This window comes from Labeo rohita, chromosome 18 (genome assembly GCF_022985175.1).
Source record: "Labeo rohita strain BAU-BD-2019 chromosome 18, IGBB_LRoh.1.0, whole genome shotgun sequence".
NCBI classification, from domain to species: Eukaryota; Metazoa; Chordata; class Actinopteri; order Cypriniformes; family Cyprinidae; genus Labeo; species Labeo rohita.
In genome coordinates, this window is record NC_066886.1 from 12,974,881 (window position 1) to 12,997,234 (window position 22,354).

At 36.7% G+C, this 22,354-nt stretch overlaps 3 protein-coding genes across 9 annotated transcripts; 2 read left to right on the forward strand and 1 right to left on the reverse strand.

The window, feature by feature from the left end:
- Positions 1 to 949: 949 nt before the first annotated feature.
- On the reverse strand, positions 950 to 10,400 carry dennd11 (DENN domain containing 11). Of its 4 annotated transcripts, none has more exons than XM_051135499.1 (10): positions 9,819 to 10,400; positions 8,934 to 9,033; positions 8,450 to 8,608; positions 7,996 to 8,152; positions 6,602 to 6,740; positions 6,217 to 6,348; positions 4,779 to 4,929; positions 4,625 to 4,693; positions 2,880 to 3,071; positions 950 to 2,507 (listed from the first exon to the last, which is right to left on the reverse strand). In XM_051135499.1, exons 1-10 carry the CDS (start codon positions 10,195 to 10,197, stop codon positions 2,489 to 2,491), a joined length of 1,497 nt encoding a protein of 498 aa, XP_050991456.1. In that variant the 5' UTR covers positions 10,198 to 10,400; the 3' UTR covers positions 950 to 2,488. The 4 variants fall into 4 exon arrangements, with proteins under 4 accessions (XP_050991456.1, XP_050991455.1, XP_050991457.1 ...); XM_051135498.1 differs by having other exon boundaries at positions 950 to 2,511; XM_051135500.1 differs by having other exon boundaries at positions 950 to 2,761.
- Positions 10,401 to 11,726: 1,326 nt separating this feature from the next.
- Positions 11,727 to 17,244, forward strand: wee2 (WEE2 oocyte meiosis inhibiting kinase). The gene is made up of 12 exons (XM_051134421.1): positions 11,727 to 11,836; positions 12,273 to 12,527; positions 12,655 to 12,854; positions 12,927 to 12,981; positions 13,111 to 13,280; positions 13,457 to 13,578; positions 13,669 to 13,815; positions 14,190 to 14,291; positions 15,791 to 15,876; positions 16,042 to 16,212; positions 16,610 to 16,758; positions 16,829 to 17,244. Exons 2-12 carry the CDS (start codon positions 12,282 to 12,284, stop codon positions 16,962 to 16,964), a joined length of 1,584 nt encoding a protein of 527 aa, XP_050990378.1. The 5' UTR covers positions 11,727 to 11,836; positions 12,273 to 12,281; the 3' UTR covers positions 16,965 to 17,244.
- A 483-nt stretch (positions 17,245 to 17,727) lies between these two features.
- Positions 17,728 to 22,296, forward strand: bida (BH3 interacting domain death agonist). Of its 4 annotated transcripts, none has more exons than XM_051135195.1 (4): positions 17,728 to 17,805; positions 19,665 to 19,951; positions 21,194 to 21,327; positions 21,402 to 22,296. In XM_051135195.1, exons 2-4 carry the CDS (start codon positions 19,699 to 19,701, stop codon positions 21,597 to 21,599), a joined length of 585 nt encoding a protein of 194 aa, XP_050991152.1. In that variant the 5' UTR covers positions 17,728 to 17,805; positions 19,665 to 19,698; the 3' UTR covers positions 21,600 to 22,296. The 4 variants fall into 4 exon arrangements, with proteins under 4 accessions (XP_050991152.1, XP_050991150.1, XP_050991151.1 ...); XM_051135193.1 differs by lacking the exon at positions 17,728 to 17,805 and adding an exon at positions 18,612 to 18,720; XM_051135194.1 differs by lacking the exon at positions 17,728 to 17,805 and adding an exon at positions 18,632 to 18,753.
- Positions 22,297 to 22,354: the final 58 nt, after the last annotated feature.

Consider the following 22,354-nt stretch of genomic DNA (forward strand, 5'->3'; position numbering starts at 1 on the left):
TTATCTTCTAAAAAATAAAATTACGATTTATATACTTTTTAACCTCAAACACTCGTCTTGTCTAGCTCTGTGTGAACTCTGTGTATTCCGGTTCAAGACAGTTAGGGTAGGTCAAAAAACTCCCATCTAAACATCAAAATCATCCTACGTCGCTTTTTTACCTTTTTTTTTTTTTTAATAAAGGGTGTTTGATCTTCTTTGCATGTTCACTTCGTAAACACTGGGTCGGTACTTCTGCAGCAATGTAGGGTGATTTTTGAAATTGAGGGAGAACATGAGATGGGAGTTTTGTGACATACCCTAATTGTCATGAACATACAGAGAGTTTATGCAGAGCTAGACAAGACGAGCGTTTGAGGTTAAAAAGTATATAAATCGTAATTTTATTTTTTAGAAGATAACCAATTGTTTCGCTAGATAAATCCCTTCTTCCTCAGCTGGGATTATTTAGAGTCCTTTGAAGCTGCATTTTGGAAGTTCAAACTCAGGGGCACCATATCAGTCCATTATATGGAAGAATTCCTAAAATGTTTTCCTCCAAAAACATAATTTCTTTACGACTAAAGAAAGACATGAACATACAGAGAGTTTATGCAGAGCTAGACAAGACGAGCGTTTGAGGTTAAAAAGTATATACATTGTAATTTTATTTTAGAAAATAACTGATTGTTTAGCTAGATAAGATCCTTCAGGGCCCACTGAAGCTGCATTTAAACTGCATTTTGGAAGTTTAAACTCGGGGGCACCATAGAAGTCCATTATATGGACAGAAATCTTGAAACATAATTTCTTTATGACTGAAGAAAGAAAGACATGAACATGTTGGATGACAAGGGGGTGAGTACATTATCTGTAAATTTTTGTTCTGGAAGTAAACCACTCCTTTAATCCAGTGTTTGTGTGTTGTTCGTCACAAATCAACCCCCAAATACTGCAAAAACAAAGCATGTGATAGAAAAGAAGGAACCATTTATTTCAAAATGGCAGTGAATAAGAATCACTGGCTTTAAAACAACAGTAACATGCTGTTAGTTTGCATTACTGTATAGGTAATGTGTAAGACAGAGAGGCATTACACTAGTGCTTTGTGATACCAGTAGAGTAAAACTCAACATTCGTTTAGCTTGTTATTGTGACGAAGACTTGTGTAACACTTAGATAACTCACAAAAAAAATAACCGCACATACACAATACCAGACAATTCAACCTGTACAATAATATACATTGTCTATTCATGTACACTCGGACACTAAATAACCAACCAACATCCTACAAGAGGATGGCCTGAAAGATTTATATAATACAGAAAGTTCTGTTAAGTTCTCTGATAGATAAGAAATGTAAAAACAAAAGTCACATTTAATCAAATCTTTAGAAGCAACAGTATTATTTATTGTTAATTTAAATATTTCATGTCATTTAAAGAACTTTATTCATCAAACTGAGTGCCTGCACTCATTCCCAAGAAATCAATTATCACTATGCATGATTTTATTAGAAGGTTGAAAATTAGATGAACGGAATCTGTAAACTCAAAAGGTCAAGTAAATACTTTTTCTCTTAAATTTCACCTATATTAATGAATAATTTGAATTATTAAGTGTCCAGCTTTTTCACAGGATGAACATATAAACACACACAAACCATAATCAGTCAGCCTTGTTTGAGGCCAGTTTGCTGCCGTTATCCAGAAATGATCGACCCAAACACATTTAAATAAGAAACCCCAAATATATACATATTCAAAGTCTTTAACAAGTAATAATCAGAAGCATTCACTAATGACGGACATGAATAGAATCACATTCATTTCTTCAGAGCAAATTAAGGGACTCAAAAAGCTGAATGTAACATTTCTGCATCTGTTTACATCATATGTGCATCAGACTGTGCATTAAATGTACAGTTTACATTCAATACTAAGAGTGATAGTGATTAAAGGCCTGTCCAGATTGAACAAACACACATTTTATGTTTCAATTCATTCGTTTTTAACACAATAATACCCGTTCAAACAGGAAATGCTTGAATAGAGAATGTCGTAGACAGCATTGAATGATAGTCACAATCATTAGCAAACATTTGGGTAGTGAAATAAGAATGACCGAGAACCTTCTACACTGTTGTTAATTTCTATTCGTATTCGTTAATAAGCTTTGTGCCAACTACAGTAGCATAACTGATTGTGTCTATTTGTCCATGCACAATAGATCACAAATAACACAACAAACACAGTGACTGATGTCTGTTTTTTCCCAAAATGAAATGACCGTTCACATGTACATGATTAAGTTCAGAAAATGTGGCGTCGATTGTGAAAATCGTCACCGTCACAGTACTGTGTGTAATATGCAACATCCATAAAGGTTTTATAAATACAGATATGACTTTACCAAACCGTTGTTACCAACAAAAATATGTGGATCTGGGAGAGTTGCTCCTTTGATGGATTCTCTGGTGTCCAAGTGAAGCAGATTTATATTCACATCAGTTCCCCCAGACAGCACTGGCTAGAAGAACAAAGTCACAACTGAAGACCGCACGATAAAAAGCAATAGAGAGAGAGGCACAGAGATCATCATGTTTTGGAAACAAGCTTAGGCAGAGTCGAGTAGAAATCCAAGATGGCTGGAAGGATACTAAGCACATAGATAGACAGACAAGCAGAAAGACGTCACTGGCTGCAGAGTGCACAAAAAGCCTGCAGACGGATTGCACCTTGTTGGTGTTGGCAGTATCCAGAGGGGTCAGGAATGGCTCCTGAGTTAGCCAAGCCAGAGAAAGAGAGAAAAGAAAGCAGGTAATCAGTAGGCAGTGTGTGTTGTAGCCCTAAAAGAAAATGGGCTCCAGAGAGAGCGGCAGAGACTGAGAGTCTTACGGGCAGCAGGGGTTGTCGATAACCAGCATGACGTCGATGCCGTAGATTTCCAGCAGGTCCACAAGGAAACCGCGGTCACCCTGAGGATCCAGCCCCATGGCTCTCACGTGTTCAGCAGTCAGGGTAGGATCGGCGCTCGCCGCCACCTCAGACAGGGTCTGGAAGATTCTGTTGTTTTGCTCCATGAAGAACCTGGATCACAGAGGGGAGTTCCATATAGATAAATACAACAAAATGTGCTAGGGCTGTCACTAACGGTTATTTTGGTTATTATCTTCCTTTCGTGGGTTGTGCACCGGCACAGCTCCCGCGCGGATGAATCTTTTGATGTGTGGCTGTCAGTCACTGCACTGGTGTGGATCCTGTACTTAGGAATAACAGATTCCAGCCTAGTACGTCTTGGAATATATCACCCAAATAAGAATTGTCACAGGATATTGTCATCTTAGCATGTAAGTAACAAGTCTGACACTACTGTTCGGATCAACCAAGGTAAAAAACATTACAATAAATCACGCTACCAATAGTGAATAAATCTAAGGATCGATTAGCGCATATCACATCAAACCCTCTGAACTATTATTACTGTTACACTTTGTTCTCAAATTGTTAATATTAATAACATCAGCATTGCGTGACTACCTGTATATAGTGTGCATTAGCATGTAGACTAGATTTCAAACCATTCAAATAAAAAATAAATGTTTTAACCCAAAAAGCAATTTATTCTTCCTTAGAACTGGTTCTCTTTCAAATACAAATCTTGTCTAATCCCACGTAGGCTATCTGTAATCAGATGCACATTTAAAACTCCAATGTAATTTAATTTCAGTCATGAACAGCTGTTTTTTGTGAATGGGATGAATTAATGCATGTTCACATTTAGTCTAGAACACAGTAACATCATGTTTACTCCCAATTTCCCAACAGGAGACTTGTCGATCAGTAAATGGGGAAAAAAAGTAACTCAGATATTTTCTTAGAATTTCAAAAGTAATGCATTACTTTACTAGTTACTTGAAAAAAGTAATGTTATTACGTAACTCGCGTTACTTGTAATGCGTTACCCCACCACTGATCAGGAATTTGTCAAATTTGTCCATTTATTTATGACACAAATGCTACAGACACTGTAATTCCTTGAATACGTGGAAATCAAAACGTGTTTAGTTTAAAGGGTTTAAACTTCTATTTTGAAATTGCGATGAACAATTGGCATATTGAGAAAGATAATGATGCATTCTCCTGTGCTTCTGGGTTTGTAAATTTACCTTACAAATTTACGAATTTGAGGAATCATTGCTGACCTAGAACGTGCATTACAAACTGACACAGAAGAGAAGAAATTGTTGAATAAAGTCATTATTTTTGTTTTCTTTGCACTCAAGTATTCCGGTAGCTTCATAACATTACGGTTGAACCACTGAACCACACAGACTATTTTAACACTGTCCTTACTATCTTTCTAAGCCATAAAATGTGTCAGTTAGGTTGCGGTCTATGCAGAGTAAGCTTTTGAATTTCATCAAAAATATCCTAACATGTGTTTCGAAGATGAACGAAAGTCTTATGGGTTCGGAATGACAAGAGGGTGATTAGTCAATGAAAGAATTTTCATTTTTGGGTGAACTATCCCTTTAAACTACTTTCAGAAAAGTAGTTTTTTCACTTTTTCTGTCTCAGTAAAAACTGCTGATGTGAAAAACTGCTATAATTGTGCTGAGGTGTGTAATTCCATCACGTACAAAATAAAGAGGTCTTCCTCATTAGATGTGCAGTCTCCATCCACCTCCTGAGAATACAGCAGCAACTGCCTGCAAAGATATTAACATCATCATATGCCTGTGGAACAATATGTTTTTCCTCAAATGCCTTTCAAATTTTAAAAGGCAGATGTACCTTTGCTCACAGAGCTTTCGATACTTCTCTCGGTCCGCACCGTTGAGTCTAAGCAGAGGCTGGAGGCTCTCTCTGTGTGTCTTTACATTCTGATTGTCAATGTAGACATCATACAGCTCCTTCTTTTCCTCAAAGATCTTCTCTGTTGTACCTGAGAACCCAAATAAAAAGAGTTACATTCGTACTAATTTACCAGCTGATATTTATGTTGGGAGTAAAGGATCTTATTTTCGTAACCACCAAGAGCTACACTCATTCTGGACATAATTCTTATTTAAAGCGATAGTTCGTACAAAAATAAAAAAATACTGTCATTAATTACTCATTTCGTTCCAAACCCATAAGACCTTTGTTCATCTTCAGAATATAAATTAGGATATTTGTGATGAAATCTGAGAGCTTTTTGACCCTGCATAAAAAGCAACGCAACCGACACATTTTTTTGAGGAAAGCATTTCAGGATTTTTTTTTTTTTTCGAAAAATAAAAATTTGTATACTTTTTAAACACAAAAGTTTGTGTAGCACAGGCTTTGGGATGCGCGTCCACGATGCTACGAATCACATCTAAGTTCATCGTCTGTGTTCAAAAAGGTAGAGTATTGCGAAAAACTCCATCTTATTTTCTCCTACAACTTCAGAATCGTCCGACATTGTTTTACCTTTTTGTTTGTAAACAGCATTTGACTTACTTGCACTTCCTTAGTCTTTGCGTGTTTGCTTTGTAAACACTGGGTCTGTAGTTCTGCCTAAGTTCCGCGTGACCTTTCGACATGATTCAGTAGTACGTAGCGTTGTGGACGTGCATCCCAGAGCCTGTGCTACACGAGCTTTTGTGCTTAAAACGTATACAAATTTTAATTTTCCAAAAAAATGACAGATCGTTTTGACCGATCCCACCTTCTTCCTCGGCTGGGATCGTTTAGAGCCCTTTGAAGCTGCATTTAAACTACATTTTGAAAGTTCAAAATCAGGGCACCAATGAAGTCCATTATATGGAGTAAATTGTTGTTCTGGAAGTGGAGTTCTCCTTTAAAATTGTCCATGTGACATCAGTGGTTCAACCATCATTTCATGAAGCTACGAGAATTCTATTTGTGCACAAAGAAAACTAATAAAAAATAATGACAAATTTCTTCTCTTCTGTGTCAGTCTTCGATGCGCATTCACGGGAGTAAGACACATGATGCTGCTGACGCAGAAGTCCTTACTACCTTTCTGGACCTTGAACGTGGTAGTTGCATTGCTGTCTATGCAGGGTCAAAAAGCTCGAATTTCACCAAAAATATCTTAATTTGTGCTCCAAATATAAACAAAGGTCTTACGGGTTTGGAACGACATGAGGGTGAGTAATTTATGACAGAATTTTCCCTTTTTTTTGCTTGTGGAATTATGAATTTAGCCTCCTACTTTAGTCCTCTTCTTGACTGAGACACTTACAGGCCACGTAAGAAAGTTCAGTCTCAAGAGCGGCGATGTCAGCAACATTGATGTAGAAGAAGGGGCGAAACTCCGGAACAGACACGCCCATCCCAGGAATGGACACATTAGCAAGGCAGCAGCAACAGTATACTAAGAGATGCAAGTCAAAAACATAACGTATCAATATAACCGTGAGTTATAATACGAAAAAAAAAACTCAAGATTTTATTTACTAGAGTTACAGACTATAAAAAATAAACAAATCAATGACAATGCCAAGATATGTGTAAGTGCATACACATGATCTTTATCAATTGATTCTCAAGCTATCTTTAATTTGTTATGGAAAATATGCAGAGACATTAAGACAGCCATGTGTGTGTAAATGGGTTTCTGCTCTCACCACGATAGCAGACCACACCAACAGGGGGAGGAGAGAAAATGAGGATGCGTTTCCTGAGCAAAGCAAACTTCCACAGCACCATGATCTGTTCTCCAAAGAAGCGGATAAACTGGGACATGCAGCCAGCCGGGTGTGTAATCTGATTGGAGATGGACAGAGAACAGAAAAGAGCCATGATTTGTGCTTCTGATCTCTTATTAAATGGCATACAGACACATCACACATATTAAACAGGCTCTTAAAGTTTAGAAGAAAAACATGGCAGCTTGTAGCTCATAAAGAAAAGGATGAATTATAAAATAAATATTAATAAAATAGATTCATAATTAAAACATAGACCATTCAGTGAGAGACCATTCAGCCAATAATCATAGCTGTTTAGCTGATTAATAGAAATGGTCATTCAATCTAGTATCATTTTTTAAAATCACCTGACAGGCTTGTAAATTTTAATTTTCAAATTTTGAGCAAATATTTTAATTGTGTTTTTTTGTATTTTTATAATGTTTGTATATTTAACCAAAAATGTGACCCTGGACCACAAAACCAGTCATAAGGTCAATTTTTCTTTGAGATTTAAATTGAGATTTATACATTATCTAAAAGCTGAATAAATAAGCTATTTTAAGCTTCCATTGATGTATGGTCTGTTAGAATAGCACAATATTGGCCAAGATACAACTATTTGAAAATCTGGAATCTGAGAGTGCAAAAAAAAAAAAATCTAAATATTGAGAATAAACGCCTTTAAAGTTGTCCAAATGAAGTTCTTAATAAGCAATGCATATTACTAATCAATAATTAAGTTTTGATATATGTATGGTAGGAAATTTACAAAATATCTTCATGGAACATGATCTTTACTTAATATCCCAATAATTTTTGGCATAAAATCGGTAATTTTGACCCATTGTTGGCTATTGCTACAAATATACCCTAGCTAATTATAACAGGTTTTGTGGTCCAGGGTCACAAATGTGGACTTAAAAAAAGTGCATCTTCTAGACCGAACAAGGCTTTATTTAACAACCCGCATAACAACATCAAGTTCTGAGATAAAGTATACCTCAGCATATTTTTCAACAAGAGTATCTCTTGTGGAATTCTTCTTTAACAATAGAGGATCTTGTGGTTTGTGGACAGAGAAATTTGTCTCACAATAGTTTTTCTTGTTTTCACGAAACTGAACTCTCCCATGCTTATAATGCTGCTAGGAGATGCTGAAGTATTGCACACTGGTTAATCAGTAACATAAAATTCCCTTAGTGGCCTGGCCTAGATTTCTTTAGAAACTAGAAAAAAAATCTAATTATCTAATACTACTGTCAGAAAAGCTTTGATACTGCCATGAGGCTTTGATTAGTAAAAGATAATGCTGGGTTATATCCTCAAACCTTCATTTCTGGATGCATGCAGCGGTTGACTATGGGTCCAAGAGCACTAGTCGGGCAAGCGGTGACCAAACCGTTCCCTCCCGGAGGCAACACTGCCTTTTTATCCTCATAGAAAGCTTCCAGTGGAGAGTACTGACCTGGACACTGCAACTGGTGCCTGCAAGAAAGCATATGCAGACTGTTGTAATAAAATGCATTGCACTTAACAGGAAGCTGCCTTATTTAGATACAGATGTTGAGCAACAGATATTTTTAAAACAGTTCATCATGGTGCATTTTAGATTTTATACTCAATATGAATGCTGCATATTGAAGAGAAGATGAAAAGTGAGCATCACATGCAACTCAAAGCTCATGTTTAATACATAATAGCATCTTAAAATAGACATGATGCATGCAAAAGACTAAGAGAAGAGACATAACAAGGTAAAATGTGAAGCAAGCATACACTTACCGGACTTGATTTTCCAGGAAGTGCATATAACGGTATAGCAGTGTGTAAGAAGGAGACAAAATCCCTACAGATTTCATCCGAGCTCCTCGTTCCAGCTCACTCTCCACAGGCATGTTGGCAAAGCACGCTAGTCCAAAGTAACAGCCTTTACGGAAATATCTACAAAAAGAAACAAGCACGTTTAATCTGGATAAATCTATATACATACACACAAAATTAACTTGTTTGAATAAAATTAATTAACTGCTATTCAAACAGTTTACCTCATGATTACAAAGTATCTTGAATGACTTACTCATTAGTAAAACAAACTAGAATTTTACATAACAGGATAGGCGGAAGCACAACTACAACATAAAAATAACACACTAAACACTTCATTTTTAGTCATGGCCAATATCTGGATTCAAAACATGTTAGAAAATCATATCACAAATGCCTTTTGTCTCAAATATGTAATGGCATTAATAGAAGAGATTCCCACATGAAGTCACTTGAGATCCGATGCGAGCCGCTTGCCATAGACTTAAACTCTACTCCCTCCAGATTCACATCTTCAGGTAGACACCATTCTATCATGTTTCCTGTAAAAAACAAAGTGTGGGCCTATGTAAACAATTGAGAAGCTGCTGAACCAGGTTTTAACCAAACAGTGTTTGCAGAAGAGCACAGAAACTCTCTAAATAAGATTTTTCCACTGAACTCCCTTTGAAAAAAAAGAGGAAGTTTAAAGACAGTACAGTAGTCAGCTGTATGACTTATACAACTTTCACTTAACAGATTATTCATTTCCTTACATTTGGTATGACAACATGTAAGGAACATGTTTTCACTTTCTGAAATAAGAGTTAATTCGGATGTTTTCTGTAACTTAGAATTAAAAATAAGTAGCTTTTGTGGTGTAACGAGTAGTCGGCATTAATCTTTCATTACTATTATTTCCTAAACAGAATAAACAGCAAATAAAAACATTACTATTATTTAAAATGTGTTATATATTATTAATTTTAATGTTATTTAAATATTTATAGTATTTTTAAACTCTCAGTGTAACTAATATACAAAAAGCCATTTTGTTGCTATATGACAATAAAATCATAAAACAGAAAGGACCCCTTTAGACCCTTGTGGCTGTTTTTTAAGATCATTAGGATGTTGAAAATATAAGTTACGTTTTGCTAATTCAAACATTTGTAGATAATCGCTTTCAACACTGTATGAAACCATGATGATTATGATACTTCCAAGAACTAAGCACGTTTTTAACTAGATTTTTAAAAGATTTCTCTTCCTCCTCCTCATCATCATAATCATCTCAGACATTATTTTACAATTTTACCTCAAACAGCCATTTTACAGTTAATCTCACCCGATCTTGTATCGAAAGTCACAACAAACACTGCAACAATTTGGTCTTTTTCTTCCCATCCAGTGATCCTCCGATCTCTGACTGACAGTCCGTGAAAGGCGCAGTCTCCCTCTTCATCGGTGGCGGAAGCATCTCCTCCCGGGCCGCTGTGTTTATGGGGAGAATGTGCACTTTCACCTGAAACAGCTGTTACACTAGTCGGTCTCGCCGGGCTTGTGTTCACGGAGATATCTGCCCGTACACTGCCCTCGGTCGGGTAACCGGACAGACCGGATTGTATTGAATCGCCAGTCTCCGGTGATGGAACCGTTGGGGCAAGTTCGGCCGGGGGAACCTCCTCCCAGTCCAGCAACGGTGCGCGATCCGACTGCTCAACCATAGTGTTTTCGATAATGACTATCGAGGAAATCAACAAAGTCGTCGCACTCGATACCGAGCGGGTCAGTCAAAGCGACAACCGCTACCCAAGAAACGGAACATAGCGCTTGCAATTCAAACGATCGCTATTAAATGTAGTAATCCAGACAGGGTAACAGACGCTACCCAGGCGTACACTGTTTTGATGATGTCACATGCTTCCGCTCACGTGGTGCAGAATGGTTATTGTGACCAACGTCCTCCCACCCGAAAAATAAATACACAGTATGATGTTGTCTGTGTGCGCAGTACCCTAAAATAAATATGCTGACGACTTTGACGAGCACAATTACCTTTCTTTGACAGTCAGAATTCATGCCTAGAAACCACAAATTTAGCTTTTGGGTGTTTAATAATAAATTAGATTGAATGTTTAAATAAATAAATAAATAAATAACATATCTGGGCCTTTCTACAGTATTGGTCCAAACTGCTGTCCAACAGCTAAAAAAAAAAACACATCCTTTTATAATCTACTGAACCCACCATCTGTGAATTTAAATATATATATGTGACCCTGGACCACAAAACCAGTCATAAGTGTCAATTTTTCAAAATTGAGCTTTATGCATCATATATGTATATGGAATCTGAAGGTACAAAAAAATCAAAATATTGAGAAAATCGCCTTTAAGGTTTTCCAAATTAAGTTCTTTGCAATGCATATTACTAATCAAAAATTACATTTTGATATATTTACAATAGGAAATTTACAAAATATCTTCATGGAACATGATGTTTACTTAATTTCCTAATGATTTTTGGCATAAAAGAAAAATCTATAATTTTGACCCATACAATGTATTTTTGGCTATTGCTACAAATATACCCCAGCGACTTAAGACTGGTTTTGTAGTCCAGGGTCACATATATATATATATATATATATATATTCTTTGTAAATTATGAAACTTTATGTTACAATAAAAACGTGGTCTGCATTTTCATGTCACTACCAAAACAGTGTAAACAAAGATGTATTTCTTTGTTGTCTATGCAGGTTTGATGATAGTGGTGTTTGCAGCTTGATCTTAAAGACTGACTACATCACGAACCAATAGTATTTGACTGATGGCTGTGAACTAACATTTCATTGGTTGAACCTAGTAAACGTATACGCCCCCTTTTACTGAACGAGTTGGTCGGTCTTCACATCTAGTTCACATCACAAGAAGTAGAGTAAAGGGAGAAAACATTATGAATTTGTAAAGGTGACCGAAGGACGCTATGTATATAAACTCATAAGTAATGTAGGATAATATTATATTTGTATACTTAGTCCAGTTATACTCTGAATATCAAAAATGAAGGGAAAAGTGATAGATGGTGTTGTGCATTAGAGGACACGAACATTTATATAATGTAAACACTCTACGGCTTTTTACTGGAGTGCTTTGATAAACTTTATTGAACAAAACCAGTGAACGGTTTTTAACGAATCTTTTCAGTGAACCGATTCAAAAGATTCGAGTCATGAATCAAAATATTTGACACTAGTTAGCGAGTTAATTAAAGGTCGAGCCACTCCGCCCATCGTTTAAGGACCTCATTAACGTTGACGCGCCAGGTTCAAGCGTGGTGGTTTATGAGCTCATCTCAGGGTAAGAAAATTGCGTTTGTTGTTCAAAACAGTGTAATAAAACCATAGAAGTGACCTTATTCTGGGAGAATCTGTAAATGTTTTGCTTCTCTGACAACAAACATGAGATCCTGAAGACATTGAGGCCTACATAAGGAGACTACTATCATAACTTGTGATTATGTTTACATTTTTTTTAATGTGTGAGTGTACATTGTAAGTACAAATTATGAAAAAAAAAATTATTAGCAGGTCACAATTGCTAAAACTTAATTTATTAAACACCATATAAATAATGCTGTAGGCAACTATCATCCCACTCTCTAGTTATTGGTGTTGCATCAACCAGTCCATATGGGTTAAACACTAATCTACAATGTCAGTTGCCATGGTCTTTGACTTTGACTTTGACATACTAACCCTATTTTTCGTAAATCTGTGAATCTTTATGATTTCAGTGGTCTGAAATGGCCTCTGTGAATGCACTACAGCAGCATCTGAGCTTCTCCAGCAGCGGGGAGGAGGACAGCAGTGACAATAGCTTTGATGAATGGGCGCACAGGAGTGTTCCAGTCAGAAGCCCCTGTCGGACACCCCGGGTACAGCGCCACCGCACCAGGAGTATCACCGTTTCCCCTTCCATCCCTACCTCTCCCATACCGTATGCCGCTTGGAAGAAACTCCGTCTTTGTGACTCACCCAGTACACCAAAGGTTATCGCAGATCCTCAGTTTTATGTGAACTTTGATATGGTGACCATCTGCTGTATGCTCTTGCAGTAGCAATATACATTTAACCCTATGTTTACTGTTTATACAATCAAATTTCTTCCAACCACAGAGTTTGCTGTCTAAATCGACCCTCCCTTGCTCTAGCAGCAAGCCATGTCGCAGTCAAAGATTCCTTCGTTTGTCTACTGCTTTTGATCGTGTGCCCTCAGTGAACATTAACCCCTTCACACCCGAGACGGTGCGCAGGAACAGCGAACACCACAAGAGAAAGAGCCAAAGGAGTGATGATGATGAGGACGATGCACAAAGGTAATAGCTCTTTCCTTGAAGCAATGCCTGTTGAGGAATTAGATTTACATTGAAGCACGTTTACCTTTACAGATCTAAGGAAACTCAGAACTCCTCAGAGGATGAAAATTTCACCCTCCCCTCAAAGGTACGCTTTCAAAGACCAACGCTTATCGTTGTCTTTTATGTAGTGGGTTTATAAATCTTCATAATCCCACCAAAAGCTTTGGCAAATCTCTGTGTTCTCTCACACGGCCTCCCATCTGTTGGCCTTTAGAGGCCAGCAGTGTCAGCCCGCATGCTGTCGCGTTATGAGAGCGAGTTTCTAGAGCTGGGCTGCATCGGCGTGGGCGAGTTTGGTTCCGTGTATCGATGTGTGAAGAGGTTGGATGGTTGCATGTACGCCATCAAGCGCTCGCGCAGGCCAATTGCAGGCTCCGCCAATGAGTGAGTCAGAACTGCCAGCCACACTGGGCTTCATATTCTCACTTTTCCAAATTTAAAACCTCAAATGACATTTCTGTATATGGTTCGGTTTTGTATTTTGTTTTTGTGCTTCCTCAATAAATGATAGATTATTAGATTATTCATGTAAAACATGTTTTTTTCCTCTCTCTCTTCAGGCAGCTAGCCTTGAAGGAAGTGTATGCCCATGCGGTGTTGGGCCATCACCCTCATGTTGTCCGTTACTACTCTGCGTGGGCTGAGGATGACCATATGATTATACAGAATGAGTACTGTGATGGTAGGACAGCAGATCAGAAAACTACATAGATGATCGTGTGTTTGTTTATTAGAGTTGAGAACTTACTCACAAGGTTTTTTGGTCTTATAGGTGGTAGCCTCCATGATGCTATAACTGAAAAGGGAGAGCAGGGAGAGTATTTTAGTGTTCCTGAGCTGAGAGATGTGCTCCTACAGGTCTCCATGGGGCTCAAATACATCCACAGCTCAGGCCTTGTGCATCTCGACATTAAACCCAGTGAGTTTTGTGTCACTTCCATTGTTCCTTGCATGCCTATTCACCTGTGGGTGAGACTCATTATTCACTGTAGGGAAATGACGAGAAGAATAACAATGTGCAGTAAACGGTAAAACGGTTTGCTCTATGCTCATAATTAAGTTTATACATTAAAATAATATCGTAAGACACCAATTTGCAATGTCAAGCAGTAAAATGAGCTGTTCTGTACAGCTAAAAATAGCTGGACGTGGATGAGACTGGAAGCCAGACCCATAAAATTTAAATTTTATGGGTTCACAAATGGCTGCACACACTTTTACAGTATGTGTGGAAAAAGGTGGATATCACTCTGCTTTTTGACTGGCACATGTTTAAATTTCCATCCTTTTCAGGTAATATTTTCATCTGCCGTCGACCCAGTTCAAGTGCTGGTGGAGAGGGAGATAGCGAAGAAGAGGATGAAAGCCCCTCCTCTGGGGTTGTATATAAAATTGGTATCTATCTACCTACCTGTCCTTGTTTTTAACCCCTAAATGCATAAATTATTTGCCAGTCTTTATTGCATATTTGGGTCTTTAGTGGCTCGGAATGTATTTCTAACATGGATCTTAAACAGACCCAAAAGCATAAAACTCTTAATATTATTAGTAATGCACTAAAATGACTTTTTATCAAAAGCAAAATGAAAAGTTTCATTTAGCTGAAACTGAAAATTATGGAAGACCGTTTCCACCTCTGAATAAAAGAAAAAAATAAAAGCTAATTGCAACTCAATTCTCTCACAATTCACGAAATTTCGCAAATGTAAGTTTACATCCCACAATTCTGACAATTTTTTTTTTTCTTCAGAATTATGTGATACAAACTCGCAATTCTGACTTTTTTTCTTTCTATATTTCTTTTTTTATAATAGCAAATGTGTTATAAACTCAGAATTGTGAGATACAAACTAGGAATTCTGAGAAATAATGTCAGGGTTGCGTGATAAACTATCAATTCTGAGAAACAAAGTTGCAACTCTGAGAAATAAAGAATTGTGATATACAAACTAGGAATTTTGAGAAATAAAGCTGCAATTCTGATAAAAAGTCAGAATTGTGAGAAATAAAGTAAATTCTTAGAAAATATCAGTCTTTTTTACCCCTTTAAAATTGGACTTTATAGCTCGCACTTGCAAGTTTATATTTCACAATTCTGCAAAAAAAAATTAGAATTGCGAGATACAAACTCGCATTTATGAGGAAAAAGAAACGTGCAAATCTGACTTTCTCGTAAATTTGAGTTTGTATCTTGCAATTGACTTGATTTTTTTTTTTTTTTTTTTTTTTTGCAAAATTGTGTATATTTATATAAAATTGTGGATATAAACTCAATTCTGAGATATCTCACGATTCTGACATTATAACCCACAATTGTGAGTTTATATCACACAATTCTGAGGGTAAAAAGTCTGAATTAATATTAATAATTTAATTAAAAAAGTTAATATCTCACAATTCTGACTTTAGAATTTGCAATTGCTATTATAAATCAATTTTGAGAAAAAAGTCAGAATTGTGACCTTTTTTTTTTTTTTTTTTTTTTTTTTCCTCTCAGAACTTAGTTTATATCACACAATTCGGAAGAAAAAAAAGTCAAAAATGCAAGTTTCTATCTCACAATTCTGACTATAACTCCCAATTGCGTGTTTATATCTCACAATTCTGAGAAAAGTTATTTGGAACGGGCAACCTCGGCATATTTCAGATAAAATGTCAGTATTTTGTGTCCAGCCCTCTGAAATCATTTTGATCGGAATTAAACATTTGGGTGCTTTTTGATGTTTTAACCACGTATTTTCATTAAAGGAAAATTCTGAGCATCGCTAGATCTAAATCTATACTTAAAATGAAGTGTATTGAGATTTTATTTGTAATTTTTGACTTGCTTTGTTAAACTGATGCAGTATACAGTACCTGTATAATTGTGATCTCATGAATATCCTGTTCTTTAGGTGACTTGGGTCATGTAACATCCATCTCAAGCCCTCAGGTAGAGGAAGGGGATAGCCGCTTCCTGGCGTACGAGGTCCTGCGAGAGGTATATGTTTGAACTGTTTCATTTGTTGCAAAGTTTAAATTACAGCATTTTTATCCAGAGAACTGCACTTATATACAGAATGGTCAAACCATCTAACTGTAGATGTAACTAGTTGCTGCGTTTTTTTTTTTTTTTTTTTTTTTTTTTTTTCCCCTCCCCTCGCAGGACTACACGCATCTTCCTAAAGCAGATATTTTTGCCCTTGGCCTGACGGTGTTATTAGCTGCTGGAGCTCCACCACTTCCTCAGAATGGAGATGACTGGCACAGCCTTAGGCAGGGTGAGCTACCCAGCCTGCCCCAGGAGTTACCAGCACCCTTTAAAGACCTTCTAAAGGTACAGTCAGTCTGAGTAAGCAGGAAATCTTTGTAATGGTTTATTGCACTCTTTGTATAGTTTTTTTTTTTTTTTTTTTTTTTTTTTTTCTTTAAAGAATCAACAGTTTACTTATTCTGCACTCTCAGTAGAAAGTACAAAAGCTGTTACTGGGCCAGTAATTCATATTTATCATATATTGTATTATTCAGTCTTGGGCAGTGTTGCCAAAAAAGCATAGGTTAGATTACATTCCACCAGCAGAGGGCATAAAACCAACTGTAAGATAATGCTGATGACTGCAGTTTCTGAAGAATTCTAATGAATGTGCTAGTGGTTAGTTGTTTACAACTGATTCATACTTTCAGTCTCTGAGCTCAAGATTAAAAAGCTGATATGCATAGTACATTTATGACAGACGCTGTTAGATCCTGATCCTACAACAAGGCCATCAGCATCTGCGTTATGTCGGCACGACGTGCTGCGCAAGGAGAGGGCCGGCAAACTGGCTGCACAACTTCGCAAGGAATTAAATGTGGAGAAGTTTAGAACAGCTGTGCTTGAAAGGTGAGGCAGGGGTTATCTAGCAGTTCTATTCTCTTAGATGTAGCATTTAATGCTTTTTATTTCTACATAGAGAACTCAAGGAAGCCCGACTGGCTGCTACCTCACCGGGGCAGTCAACGCAACCAGGGGCTCTTCCGAGAGCTGGAAGGAAGCTTGTGGGCAGAAGTGCAGCCCGATCCATGAGCTTTGGTTTCCCTGGATACTAGCACTGACTCCAGCACTGAATTCGTCATGTACTGCATGTCAACAGACCTACATACTGTTTTTTTGAAATGCAATAGTCTGATGCTTTTGCATTATTCAGCATTTGTCACTGGTGAAATTTTACATCCTCTTTTTATCTAACCCTGAATACAGCTATTGCTCATAGTTCTATTCATGGCATGAATCGGTGCATATTAATCATTTCCTGTTGAATAGCACATTTATCTTGTCAAATAACAGGTGCATTTTAATTGTAAATAAAGTTTTTAAATGTTTTGTTGAGTGATGCTGTTTAATATACATTTTCAATCCATGCCAAAAACCCACACTTGGAGTCCACTTGAGAACGTCTGCATGCAACAGGAAGTATGCAAATTGTTCTAGGTCTTCAAAACTCTAAAGTGCAAAGAGCTTGATGCACATTATCTCAAATACTACTTTAGGTTTTTTTACACTTACAGGACCACAATTGGTGCCATTGGTTAAAGGGACTACTGAACAGAAATTGATGTTTATTTTAAAATGCAAAGTATTGAAAATCAAAATAAAGTTATGTAAACACTTGCATTTTTTATAACACTTACATTACCCAGTGGGTAATGAAAAGTTCTAAACACTTGTGGTTTGCGCCTCCACTTTAATACAGAGTAAAAACTGTAAAGTACGTCAAGTAAGTAGTCAATTAGAAAAACCACAATGTGTCTGCATAATCTAGAAACATCACCCTTCGGGGGGCGGGATGGAAAAATAATTGGATGTCTGCCAGTTAATGTGTTGTATTGAATGCAAAGTCTGGTACAGTGATTCTCAAACAGAGGATTGCAGTAGACATCTTGGGGTACAGTAAGTTTTTTTTTTTTTTTTTTTTTTTTTTTTTTTTTTTGATTGTTTAAGATGCTAAAAAAACTGTACAGTGTTAACCTGACATTTTATTACACCAGTGTTCCATATGTATAAATTTTAGGTAGAAGGGCTTGAATGTCTTGGACAAAAGGGGTCTTGGGGTCCATGAATATGTTTCAGTCAGAATGTTCTAGTCTAGTATTTATAGCTATGCCTGCTTTGTAGTACACAGTGTATGTGTTGTAAGTTTAATCTTCAGCTTACTCTTCCTCATGATTCCTTATCTAGCACGTGCAGTTTAACAGAAGGGGAACTCCATTTCCAAAAAAAAAAAACAACAACTATCCTACAGTGACGACCAGTTTAAAAAAGTCGAAATCGAGTTTTCACGTCATAAACTGATACTTAAAAGTCATTCTCGTCAGTTCCTACGTTTAGAAAATTCACACGTTCACATGCATTTACGCTTTAAATAAACATTCAGAACAACATTTCTTTCGCTATCTACAACGAGGGGAATTCTAGGTTAGCTTCCTTTGCTTTTCCTAGGACTTTAACCATTAGGGTTGCCAGGGTTTCACAACAAAACCCGCTCGATGGCTTCAAAACTAGCCCAATCGCGTCTCGAGGGGTCGCCCGTTAAAATCACGTGTTAAATTAGTATTTTAGATGCTTAATGTGAAATTATTGGGGTCGCTTCAACCCGCGGACATCGAAAACAACCGGCGGCAATAGTGTTAAAGTAGCCTAATTCCGCGGGATAACAGCGGACTTGGCAACACTACCTCTGGATGATACCGCGTCATCGATGACACGCAGAAAGGCGGGGAATTCTTTTGTCGCAGCGCTTTTGTTTGTGTTTGTTTTTTGGGTGACATGCTTCACTATTATATGATGTTTTGACTTAAAGTTTACGTGAGTAACGAATTTTTGTTCTTTCAGTAGAAAGTAAGTATATCCGGTACGTATATAGACAGGATTTTAAGCATTTGCCTTGAAGGAAATTAAATAAGTTAACAAGTTAACCACCGGTACTTTTGGTATTAGATCGTAGTTTAGTCGTAGGTGATTACCAAAACATTCTGTCGATAATACTACGACGATTAATGCAATTTCTTCAAATCTAAACATTCACTCATATTTGCCTAGATATAACGTTAACGTTTCTCATATTGTTGTGTTTTCCCTCAGTTTGACTCAACTTGTTAACTTACAGAATGACTCGACTGTTCAGAAGTGTTCTGCATCTGCCTGGTATTTTTATCTTAGCTGCGTTAATCGGTGATCTTCATCTAGTGTTATTTGTGTAGTCAATAGAGATAAATTTTATCTTAATCTTTTTTTCCTCCCTAAAACCGATCTCTAATTCGCGAAAAATTTGGGGAATCGGTCAAAAGCGCTGTAAACGGGTAAATCTGTCTTCTAGACGTCATTAAAACATATAAAATAAACGTTTATACTCGATAATCACCGAATAATGTTAGGTAGATAACTAAAAACAAAATTAGCAAGTTTGAGCTGGGATATTTTATCATCCTGTTACAGGACAAACGTCACATACCCTCTAACTTTATTTACGTTTACGTTTATTTAGCTATCTATTTTTATATACAACTATAGTATATACAACTATGATGTTCCTGTGTCTTAAACAGTGGAGCATAAAGTTAGCAACGCTAAGTTCATGGGTTCAAATGCATAAACTGATTAATGCATAAACTGATTGAATAAATGCTACACTTTAACAGAAAACTTCATGCATATTAAAAGTCTGACCAAGGGCATGCAAAACAGTGACAGTGTCTCATGTCTTTTGGTTTTGTTATGATAACAAAGCAAACTGCTTTCTTGAATTACAGAGCACCTGTATGAAGCATTGTACAGGTTTGTGCAATGGACTGCAACAGAAACTTTGAGAATTTTCCGCACACCTCCCTGGTGCTCCTTTCCTTCCTTCAGCAGAAAGGCTGCCAAAATATTGAGCTCAAAAGAGAGCTGAATGATCTTGATGAACATCTAAATCTGCCTACAAATCACAATTACATTGAGGGTGATGACGAATTACAAGCTGATGGACACAGTATCTCACTCAGCTACAGAGAACTTTTACTTGAATTTCAGCATGAGGTTCAGCCTCAACTACCAGGTATGTTATTTCCTCTTACTGTTATTAAATTTGCTCCTTAATTAACACCAATAAGCCAATAATTCTTTTCACATTATGACTGATAAATATGTGATATTAAATTATTTATATAGAAATGACTTGAAGAAAAAGTGCTAAATATGTCTTGTAATCTAGTATTATCCCTTTAAATTAGAGGTAGGTGACGGCAAGAGTTATCTAAAATATAAAAATGGAAACAGTTGGCCACAATTTAAGGGATAGTTCACCTGAAAATTACATTTTTTCTTAATTTACTTCCCTTCGTGTCTTTCCATTACTGTGTGAGAGACTTTATGTTTGTGCAACACAATAAAAGATGTTTTGAAGAATGTTGGTTACGAAACAGTTTCACTTACCACTGATTTCCTTTGTTTGGTTAAAAAAATATTAGTCAGTGGGAACCAAAATGGTTGCAGACATTTGTCAAAATTTGTTGTGTATTTGTAACAACATGAGGGTGAGTGAATGACAGAAATTACATTTTTGGGTGGAGGATTAGCTTAACTATACAAAACTGACTAACTCTGATAAAAATTTTGCATGCCTTCTTATTAGTTACATTAAAAGTACTACGGTTGAAGTCCAAATTTTTAAAAATGTAAAAAAAGTTTAAAATCTGCATTATTTTGAGATCTTTTAACACAAACTGAGGGACTTGTATGCAACTATTACAGAAGGTTCAAATGCTCACTGATGCTTCAGAAGAAAACGCGATGCATTAAGAGCCGGGGGGTGAAAACTTTTGGAATTTTAAGATCAGGGTAAATTTAACTTATTTTGTCTTCTGGGAAACATGTAAGTATCTCCTTTAGCTTCTAAATGAAAAAAATATATATGATATTTAATCAAAATAAGTAAAATGTACAAATCTTTACTCTGTTCAAAAGTTTTCACCCCCCGGTGCTTAATGCATTGTTTCCTTCTGGAGCATCAGTGAGTGTTCATACCTTCTGTAATAGTTGCATATGAGTCCCTTAGTTGTCCTCAGTGTGAAAAGATCAAATCTTGTGAACTATATGTTAATGTCTTTTTTTTGTGAAATATCTTATTCAGGTCAGTACTAAAAAAAACAACATGCATTTTGTATGATCCCTCTTATTTTGGTAAAATAATTAACATTTTGTAGATTCTGCAAGGTGTATGTAAACTTTTGACTTCAAATGTATATTTTTTGCTGTTGTCTGTGTCTGATGACACTGTTAATGTATGTTTCACTTTCAGTGAATGCTGAAGAGGCTCAGGCAGCAAGGGAAATGGCTGCAGAGTTGATTAGAATTGCAGACCTGCTTGAGCACAGAGTCCTGTCCCAAGCAACTGACAGTTTGACCAAAAAACTGAGCAGATCTCAGGAGCAGGTGAGACATATTACTGCATAGCAAACTCTTTAAAAGTTCACATTTCTAGTAAAATTATACCTGAACATTTGCAGTTTTGGGCCGGTCATCTGTCTGATGGAGTGCAGGCCTTACTTCGCCAGGTGGCAGGTGCCAAAGAGTTTAAGAAGGAACTTGTGGAGATGGCCTTCACATTTGTGCTTATGAAGAATGTTTGTGAGCATGTGCCTGAATACTTGTTTCGCCTTTATGGCACAGTGGTGCAGTATTTCTTACCAAACAGATCACACTGATGCCTGATAACATTGTGTTCCAGTTATACATTGATATGATGTCAGTGTGAATATATGTGTATACATTTTTGCTTTTGAGTTGAGACTGACTGACTTTTTTTTTGTCAAAAGTTTCCTTTCTTCCGTTGTAATGCTGCCTAAAACAAGTAAACTTTTTTTTACATTATAGCCTAAGTTTTAAACTGTATTAAACAAAATCTGAGGAAAAAATTATGCTTGTTCTCTGACAATTTTGTTTTGATCTCTATCAAAAACAGCATTCAGTCTGTATAGGATATCACATGATCAACCGTCCTTTTATGTACCACATTCTGACTCATATCAGTCATAATATAGAGGAACTAAACTAAGTTTCAGTCTTTGGTTTCTTTTTTTAATTTAAGCAGTGTTTCATTACAATAATAAAAATCATGCTTAAATCAGAACACAAACCACCAGGTTTACCCTTGATGAAATACAGATTTATTTCACAGCTTTAATCGCAAAAAACCTCACGTGCAAAAGAAATTGCACTTTTTTCCTCTGACGTCAGGGTTGTCAACCACTAACAAAACAGGTGGATCCTGTCTGTATGTGTGACTTCTGCTTATTTATTTTGTTGTTTTGACCAGGGGCAGGGTTTGGATAGGCACACAACAGAGAAAGGAGGGTGACAAGGCTGTGCCGTGCAGGCCTTTTTTAGCTTTTTAAGGACAAACAGCACAAGGTACAGGCAAGGTGTAAATAAGAGGCAGAAGACAGAAAGAAACTATAAA